This window comes from Glycine max, chromosome 16 (genome assembly GCF_000004515.6).
Source record: "Glycine max cultivar Williams 82 chromosome 16, Glycine_max_v4.0, whole genome shotgun sequence".
Lineage (NCBI taxonomy): Eukaryota > Viridiplantae > Streptophyta > Magnoliopsida > Fabales > Fabaceae > Glycine > Glycine max.
Window position 1 is genome coordinate 25,388,630 of NC_038252.2, and position 10,665 is coordinate 25,399,294.

At 29.6% G+C, this 10,665-nt stretch overlaps 1 protein-coding gene across 1 annotated transcript; it reads left to right on the top strand.

Moving 5' to 3' along the window:
• Nucleotides 1-9,117: 9,117 nt before the first annotated feature.
• On the top strand, nt 9,118-9,779 carry LOC100799637 (triose phosphate/phosphate translocator, chloroplastic). The gene is made up of 3 exons (XM_003548742.1): nt 9,118-9,358; nt 9,478-9,550; nt 9,713-9,779. Exons 1-3 carry the CDS (start codon nt 9,118-9,120, stop codon nt 9,777-9,779), a joined length of 381 nt encoding a protein of 126 aa, XP_003548790.1.
• The last annotated feature ends 886 nt before the right edge of the window (nt 9,780-10,665 follow it).

Genomic DNA, 10,665 nt, shown 5'->3' on the forward strand with positions numbered 1-10,665 from the left:
CACATTTTGAATTGAAACAGATAGATATATGTTCTTAGGTTTAGTTTGGTACAACATAGGATCTTCCAAAATTTGAAAGATGGAAACCGGTGTATTTTGAAAATAATGTGGTCTTCTCGGGTCTTGAAGACCAAATGATATATAAGCTAGAGAACATATAAGGCTAAATTGTCACAAATAAAAGGGAGGCCTTCCTTGACTTTCTCCTTGTTATTATGTCAAGTACACGTATGGTCGACCCAACAATAAGAAAAACTTAAAAAGATATTAATTTTTTTTATCATTAAATAAGAGTTATATATTGAATTGTTTTGTTAGCATATGTACTCTTTTTTACTTTAAAAATTAATTAAAATTGTTGATAGGTCTAAAATGTAAATTTTAATTATTTTATTTTTAGGTCGATATTGGTTAAGTAATAAAAGAATATTTAAATCACGGTAGAAAAAAGTATAGTTAAATCAAAATTTTGTGCAGGTAACTATTAACTATATTTGACCTATCATCAGTATCTTGTAATAAATATTCCTTCATGAAAAATATATATGGTTGGATCTTAATTGAAATTCAAAAGCAAATCATGATAGTGATTCGTGGAGCAAGATTGTCTAAATATTAGCTTCTTTCTGCTTATATAAATAGGTAAGCCATAAGGGTAGAAGGATAGTCGTGTGTTAAGTTTGGTTTATAGTTGGGTATAACACATTGATATAGTAGTTAAAAATTAACACTGCAATGTTTGTCTCTGCCATCTTGCTGCATGTTGAAATATTATCGTCCAGTTGAGTACTAGAATTTACAGGTCTATACTTCTCTCGCTTTCTTTCCTTTTTTATCAGCAAATAAATAAATTGATGATGGCACAAAGGTTAGCATAACCCATACAACAGAAAACAAACCCATCATGTATCCCTGGTTAATAGTCATTTAACCTCAATAAGGTATATAGAAAGTAACCAAGACAAACCAGCCACAAAGCCTTGGCTTAAAAATAGCCTATAAAAATGGGCCCTATACCAAACACAAATCAGAAAACCAATTAAAAAAACTTGAAAAGATATTGATTTTTTAACCATAAATAAGAGTTATAGATCGATCTTTTTTGTTAATATATGTATTATTTTTTACTTTAAAAACTAATTAAAATTTGTTGATGGGTCTAAAATGTAAATTTTAATTGTTTTATCTTTAGGTCAATATTGGTTAAGTATAATATGGAGGGATCAATTAGAAATGAAGGTCTTCAATTTGGTTGCAAATGAGTAATAAGCTTCACAGGCTTGGATGGGAGGATTTTCTAGAAAATTAGAGCATAATTACCTTTCTATCCCATTTTTCGTCTTTATTTAATGAATTCAACTTCATCTCATTCGTCAACTCTATATTATAATAACCTTCCTATCAAGCATAGGTTGTATTACAAGTCATAAAACTTATAGATAAATCTATATTTTATTCTATCATTTTTTTACCTATAGTTTAGGAGTTAGTCTTTGCCTTGTTTAATTTAGAATAAAGAATACATAAATCAAATAAGAAAGCAAAAGAATTCACAGCTCAAATGTTATAGTTATTATTAAATTTGAATGAGCTAATTACATTAGTTGATTATATATACACAGTATATATATATATATATATATATATATATATATATATATATATATATATATATATATATATATATATTATATTTTATTATTCTTGTATGGTATTAAATATTTTCTTTTAGTTTTTTACAATTTTATTAATCATCTCTTTATAAGTGTTTTTAACTATCATAATTATTTTTATGTAAAATTTAAATTAAATATTTATAATAGAATGTATCAGTTGTTTTTTAGCAAAACACAAAGCAACTATTAATGATCACATCCACTTCAAGCTTATTAGGTGTAAACTCAGTTTCGGCATTTGTAGTTTTTTTTTTTTTTTACTTTGTTCTCTCTTCTGAGGGCGAGCCCTGGTGCAGCGGTAAAGTTGTGTCTTGGTGACTTGTTGGTCATGGGTTCGAATCCGGAAACAGTCTCTTCTACTATTTTTTTTTTTATGATTTTGTGTTATCTTTTAACAAAAAGATAGTTTGAATTTAAATTTAAAATAATATTTATTTCAGTTGCGTTTTCCCTGATTATCTTATTTTGGATTTGAAATCAGTTGTTGGTTATGAAAAATATTAATATCTTACAATAATTAATTGTTCAACAATCCTTGGTGCTGCTTGGAAGAAAATCTATTATGAACATGAAGGGATGAATGAAACATCGTTGCTGGAGATGGGATATGGGAAGTTTCTAAGTTGCTGAAATATAGCAGTACAAGGGGTAGTTTTTTAAACTAGGTTATCTAAATTTACGGTTACTTTTAGATATTTTTTTAACTTATAGCACTTTGAGCATTCAACAACACATTCAACACAGTTTTGTTGCCTACTCTTGGTACATCCGAAGAACCGAGACCACAAGTGGGGAATGACAATTATCAGAAAAAATAAGGCGGAAAAAAAGTGGGTCAAAATTTAGATTATGTAACTTCTAATTTTATAGTTTTTTTTTTTACTTCTCTCCAAGAAAAAATTGTTCAAAAGGTCAACAATTTGTAATCGAAAGAGAAGGAGAGAGGAAATATAAGGTACGTGCTTTTTTTTTTTTTTTTGCACTATTGATTTTTCTTATGCAATTCTATTCATTCATTATCATAATTAGATCACACTACACATGCAGCTCACGTCGCTTACCTTATCCCTACTGCAATTCTATTTCGTTCTCATTGTTGCTTAATGAATAATTTTTATTACTAATGATGTTCTCTGCTTTTTTTTTATTGGCCTGTTGAATCAATTGTTTCCAAAATTTACATTAATCAACTAATCAAGTTATGGTAACATGGGTTAGCTAGGATGCCTATTACCATTAGAAAAAAAAATTGGCTATGATGAGGTATATGATTTTCCTCTCAAATGCTAATATATGGTTTTATGAATAGTAATTCCTTTCCATGTTTTCGTTCTTTTATATATATATATATATATATATATATATATATATATATATATATTATTCTTATATAATTAGCATTAAACTAGAATATTTTTTTATGGAAAAAATTCCTATGTGGCTTACTCCTTCATTCCTTCTACATACTGGAGAAGGAGAAAATAATGTCAAAGATTGAAGATTCCAAGTAAGGAACTTAGAATGCGGAGAATTTCAGAGAATCAAGCAAATAGAAGCTTTAGGGTTGTTCAATTTGGCCATTATTTCAAGGATAGAATTCAAGAGGCCAAGCAAAAGGATTAAAAGGAGGTCAATGATGATGATGAGGACTATGTACATGAATATTACATGAATATGAAGAGGGACTTAGATGAAACTCTTTAAGTCAAAATTACGAGCACGACAAATATGATGCGTTTGCTACTACAAATGATCTTAAGTCACGGAAAAGAAAGGTAACTCTTGAAAATTTTCAATATAATGATAATATACATTATTGTGTTAATAAATGAGTGGGGTGGTTTCTGAGTGGGAGTAAGATGTATATATATTGTGCATTAATGTTCTAGGCAACTTTTCAAAGCAAGAAACAATTTAGTTAAAAATAATGTACCTATGTAACATTGAGGTCTTTCTTTTCCATAGGAAATTTGGTTCATTTTCTTGATCTATCTACATCTTGCTTAAAAACAATTCTCAATAAAATTCACTTTTTCTTAAAAAAAAAAGTTAGTGATTACTTGTTTCATAAGTGTATCATTTGATGCTAGGAAGTTAAACTTGGAGAATTGGTTAGTTTCAATTGTAAATTATATATGTTATTTATGAATTAATCTATTCTTTTATTCTTTTAGGCATGAAAAAATTAAGATATAATTTTTCCATTAAATATTCGGGCTTTGTTTACATTTATAGTTTATATTAGACACAAGTTTGACTTATATTTTATTTCTTATTTTTATGATTAATCGTTGTAATTGATAGATGATAAAATCATTGATATTGAATTTTAAAAGAGTCTATGATCATCCATCCATACACCACTCTCTTGAGAAACAAGTGAAGAAGTCTCTACCTAATGTGCATCTCATGCCTCAAAGTTGACCAATGTAGAACAGGTTCAATCTAATGTAGGTACTTTTTTAGAATCATCTTCAATAAAAAAAATTATTATTAAAAATATTATAACTTATCTTATTTATTTTAGGTAAACATGTCATAAAGAAGGGACATGGACATACAATAAATGCAAAATTTCAAAAGAAAAAGGAAAAGCTTATGGCAAAAGAAAAGGTATTGACATCCAATTTCCTCCAAAACATGCATATCCAGAAGATTAGAATTGGTTAATTAAAAACAAGTGAAGTGGTTCAAAATTCAGGTAAAGTTATTTTTATTATTTTGAACATAATTTTTTTTAATAGGTTTATACTTATAATATAAAATCATTTATATATACTTTGATGTATGAAAGAAGCTAGGCAAACAAATCTAATCGAAGCAAGCAAGAAATAAAATCAATTATTGGCACAAAATCAAATGTGAAATGGTAACATCTTTTAATATTTCGTATTAATTTTCCTATAAGTTATATAAAAGCAACTCATTTTTTATATTTTGTGATTATTTTTATATGAGATATGAAAGGTTGTTGAAATTTATAAATGCATCGTGCATTAGATTATATTGTTTTTGTATTATTTAGTTAGTTTTTTTTTACTATATTTAATTTTAATAGAAAGAAAATTTAATATACGGTGAATGGTCAGATGCTATGGAGGTTTGGAAGGCCACACAAATGACATCTAATGGAACTTGGTGCATTCCAAAAAGAGAAGAAATCATGGTAAAGAAAATTTTGATTTTAAAGTCTTGATGTTAATATTAGAATTATAGACATTAATTGTATTATGATATCATATCTAGTTATATTTTGTGAAATTTTTTAATTTCCATTCTTCAACTAGTAATGTGAAGATTTTAATGTCATTATGAAAATTATACATATTTTTTGAACATTGTATAGGAAACTTTGGAGAATATGTGGATGACATATATCAAGAGAAAATTTCAAAAGCTCTTGTACCAATTGTTGAACACAAATGAAGCAAAATCTTGAAAATGAAGTGAAACGCCAAATTGTGGACATAATGGAAAAGTTATCGGCCTCTGAATCACCTATTAACTCAAGTGCTCAGGTTAGTAATATAAAGCTCTTGCACTGAATATTTTCTTTTATGAATTATTATGTGATCATTTCTCTAAAACCAAAATACCAATTATTTCATTTTTATCTGATTTATTCTTTTCAATATTTATTTGCAGGTTTGAACTCACAAAGATACTACTTAATGTAATTTTAGAATTGAAACTTATAAAGATACTACTTTTTATTGTTATGTCAAGACTTTAATATTATAAGTGATTGGTTCTATTATTTTTATAAGAATTTAAAAATTTTATTAATGTATTTGAGTTACATATTTTTGAATATTATTGTTATAGTTTATCGTTCAACATTTAATGAATTTGTTATACTTTAATGTAAACTTTGATTTATTTGATTTTTTTACTTTTATTTTAATGATATTTATTTTAGCATTTAAAAATAATTTTCTATGCATTATTGGTATATTTAAAAAATAATATAGTGATAATAAGATAATATTTTATTTTAAAATAGTAATAAAAATCATACTATTTGCAATTAGTAACTAGTTGTGACAAAAAATTGACACTAATAACATTTGGTCATTAATTGTTTTGTCATTATAAGCTCTTATCCGACATTGGTGACGATTAAATAAAATACTAGTGACGATATTTATTTTCACAATAAAATAGTATTTTCGTGACAACCAAAAATATCATCACTGTTATAACAGGGACTCGCGTATTAGTGACAACCAATAACAAATCAAAATATTGTCACAAAATATTTCTAGTGACGATTTTTTAAGTTTTTAATGAAAACTTTTTTCATCACGAAGATATATTTTCTTGTAGTGAAGAAAGCTATCGAGTGGGTTTTCCAAGAGTGATGATGATGATCAACATAGCAAGACTCTTAGGATCTCCATCACGGGTTGATCATTGATAAAGCTTGAAAGTTGTGATTTGCACATTAAAGGTGTATTCAATCCCATTTTGATTTCTTTGTAGGTTGCAATCTTGGTTAGGGTTACCAAGGGTTTTTGAGTTGATAGGGTTTCAACATTCAACATTTCTCTTGTAGGGTTAAAGAGAAAAGTAGATTGTTAAGGAATTACTTGTGCATAGAGTTTGTACTTTAGTTTTCTAATAGTGGAATGTTCTAAGGGATCTTAGAACAATCAAATGTAGGTCTTCTTGAGGACGAAATCAATTTAAATTTTGTGTGTAATTTTTTCTTTTTCTAACACTTGGTTCTATGAATCAATCTTTATATTTGAATTAATATGTGTGGGCCATAAAACTTTGTTTTCTAAGGTTTTTGAATTCATTGGTTTATTGTGTTATTAATCTTTTACTGCGAGACTTTTTGAGAAAATCTTGATTTCATAAGGAGTTTGATTTTAATTTAATCTAAACAATGATTAGGTAAAAACAATTGTCATAAGAACGATATATAAAGAAAGACAAAGAGAACAAAAGAGAGAGACAAAGAGTGGGAGAGAAATAAAGAACATAAGCACACATTGATGTGGGGGTGTGGCACCACCATGAGCTAAAAGGAGATCAATGGTGCAAAAGAGGATGTCAAGATCTAGTATGAAAATCTTTATCTCATGGTCCATATAGGGTCCAAAGAACAAATCATTTTAAAAAATCATTTGACTAGCATGTGAACCTTCAAGAAGCATAAAAAAGATGTCCTCTCGAAATCAATTTAGACTTTATTAGGAAAATTAATAGAAATATATCATGTTTTTATTTGTAATAAAGATACGATATATTTAACATATCCATAGAATTAATTAGTGATATTAGGAACATATATTTCCTTGTTTTCTTTTATTTAGATTCTAGTAAATTTATTTATGCTTATATATAGAGAAGTTATATGTAATCAAATGGGACATTATTATTGAATGACAAATTCAAGTTTTTTCAATTTGTCAATCTAGGTATTATATTATTTCAAATTAATGAGTTTTTGAACCTTGTTTGTTCCATCACATATGCTACATCATATTTAAAGCAGTTTGGATTTAACTAATTTTTCATTTATTCTTACTTTTATCAAATCTCTTATTTACCTATACTTACGATAATGAATTAAATCAAAGATAATGTTTTATCATTTTTTATTAATAACACTTTAGTTAATCTTGACATTTTTGGTTTAGAGTCATGATATCTAAACATTCATTTATTTTAAACACATCATCAACATGTCTTATTTCTTTTTATCTCTCTTCCTACCACCTTATAGCACCTGCATACATATTCTCTCTCTATCTCTCTCTTCTAGTTTTTACTCTCTAATTAGGTGTCAACTAGCATTTGGGTATCAAAATATAATTTTCATTTGTTTTAATGACAATGGAAGATGTGTTAATGGCACATTTAAAATAATTACATGGGTTCAAAGAAATTTTCCTATTCCCAATTATCTTTTTTAAATTACGCATCGAAAACTTAATTAAAATAAAATAAATTTAATTAACATATTAGAATCAATTAAAATTCTAACAACTACGTAATTATAACTAAAATCATCATAATTTTTTGAACATTTGCTCCCTTTCATGATATAATCTTACACTGTTAGTTTGCAACATAATCTCAATTGCAATTAAATTTCTACATAGGCTGCCAAAACAAATCTTCATAAAACTGACACAAAAATCATACATATTATCTTAAATAAATTTTCTTAACTAAAATTATATTTTTTTACTATATTTATTTCAATGAATAATAAAAAATATATTAAAAAATATGTTTCTCACATTTTTCCAATCTCTTTAAAAAAACATTTTTCCAATCAAATCAAAATAATAACATGAACTTTAGTAACACTCAAAATATATAAAGTAATAAATAGATGATTGGATGATAAATAAATAAATAAAAACCAATTATTGTCAAATTTGAAGAGAAAATTAATTTTCTTAAACAATCTCCACAAAAGCTTGTGTGTTACAAGGTACGGGTAGATGCCAAATTTGCTTGAAAACATGTTCCTCATCCTGTTCAAAATTATATAACAACAAAAAATCATAGCATTCTTGAGAGAGTATTGCCCTGTAATGCAGTTTTTCAAGATTTTCACATCCTCCCCATCTTGTATCAATTGTACGTACCCTATCTACCTCCTTCCTAAAGCTATCTACCAACACCTTCTCCCACTCAAATTGTCACGTCCATTCCTCTCCCCGCCATAAACCCACCTCCTCCACCAAAGCCTTATTTTGCTCTGAATTTGCAAATAGCCTTGGATATTTCTCCATCAATGAAGCTTCACTGAGCCATTTATGATATCTTCTTCCCTTTTCCAACCTTCCATACCATGTTATCCTCAAACCAACGACCATTCTCCTCACCTCCACACACCAACCATAGATCCCACCACCACCAAGATTCCTTCCCCACTAATCTATGTTGCCTCCCCTAGCTCCACTCATCATACTTTGACCTAATAATCCTACACCATAAGCTCTCTTTTGACATGCTCGTCCTCCACCTCCATTCACTACTAAAAATAACGTATTCCACGACACACATTTAAAGTCGGTCCTCACAAAACCGCTTTTGTTTGGGGATAGTGGCAGTTTTGTAAATATCGACAACATTTCAAAGACGGTTTTACCAAACCGCCTTTATTTTATAATATTCAAATACGGTTTCAAGAAAAACCATCTTTAAACTTGTGCAATTTTAAATTTTAAATTTGAATCCTGCTGACTCTTCCTCTCCTCTAGTGACTCTCCTCTTTCCAATGCCTCTTTCCTCTTCCCAACAATGCCTTCTCCCCTCCTTCTCAAGAAAACGCATCCCGTCTTTCCTCTTTCCTGTGCCTCTTTCCTCTTCCCAAACCCCGAAAGAATAAAACTGTAACGAGAGCCACTAAAACGAGAAAGCCATATCTCTTTCTCACACTGACACACTCTCTTCTTCTTGTTATTCCTTCCTCGTCATGGAGTCGCGAGTGCGGTCATGTGTCGGAACCTTGTCCTCCCTCCCTCACCTTCGCAAGCCACCGCGGGAGGTCGGTGCCGGCCCCTCCCTCGTAACTATGAAGGTCGTGGGCTCCATGGCGAATGGCGGGAACCTGTTTTGGGGGAGGCAGTTGCGCCCAGAGCTTTGCTCGCAGGCGCTGAAGAAGGAGATCGTCCTCCTCCAGCCATGCCTCGCTGCCGCCTCCTCGTCGGTCGAGGGCAATGATTCCGGCAGGTGAGGTCCGTTTCATCCATTTTGACTCAACGAACTTGGCCACGTCACTATCCTAACTAATGTCATTCAATTTTTTCATTTTTTAATTATTATTATCACAGAGAAGCAAAGGTTGCTCCGGTTGGGTTTTTCAAGAAGTATCCGGCTCTGGTGACAGGACTCTTCTTCTTCACGTGGTACGTCACATGACTCTGTTTTGTGTCTCTTATATACGTTCCCTAAGCTTAACTTTTAACCACTTAACTGTGTTCCATGAGGAATAGATAGACTTTTATGTGTGGTTGTGATCGTTCCAGGTGTTGAAATTATGGTTTTGTCCTTTTTCTTTTCTGATGCAGGTACTTCTTGAACGTGATTTTCAACATCCTTAACAAGAAGATCTACAATTACTTCCCCTATTCATAGTAAGTTATAGCGATTATGTGTATTTTCAACTTTGTATGTTGTTAGCTCATGAATTTCATGTCTTGATGTAAATTGTGATTGGATCCGTGAAATGTTATGCGCAAACATGTTTCTCTATCCTTTGTTTAAATCGGTTGTTAAGTGAATAGTTTTTTTTTTTCTGAATTATGAATAAGGTTAATTTAAGGAGATATCTTGATTTCGTGTTTCTGGATTATTATATTTTGCTCTACAATGACTCTTTGGTAGTGTCTGTGCAATGAGTTAGAATCGACTGAATTAAATTGAACGTAATTAGAGTAAAACATGGTATAAGGGAAAACATTATGTATATTTTAATTAGTTTTAATAAAATTGAGGACAATAAAACAAAATGTTTGCTTCTGTTCAATTGGATTATTTTTTTCTTTTAAAGGGATAGGAGGATGTTGAAGATAGTAGAAGAGATCATGGCAAAATAAAAAGTCTACACTACTAGAAAAAGTTCATTCTAAGTGGGTTATATAGAGCATTTTACGAAGGTTGTCAACCACCGTAAAATAAATCGTCGTAGAAGGTAAAATGACATTTACGATGATTGTTAGAACCATTTTTATAAGTTGCATTTTCTACGACGGTTCGGTAGTAACCGTCTTAGTATGTTCTTTGATATCTACGATGGTTATTGGAAATAACCGTCTTAAAACTCATTATTTTCTTTGATAAACTACGATGGTCATGTTGGAACCATTTTTATATGTGTGTCTTTTTTCAACGGTTCGGGAGTAACCATCGCAGATAATCATGTTGAAAACAACATACTACGATGATTTTTTATGATCGTCTTAGTATGTGGTGGACTTTTACGACATTCGCCGCGTAACCGTCGTAGATGCTCATGTTTCAA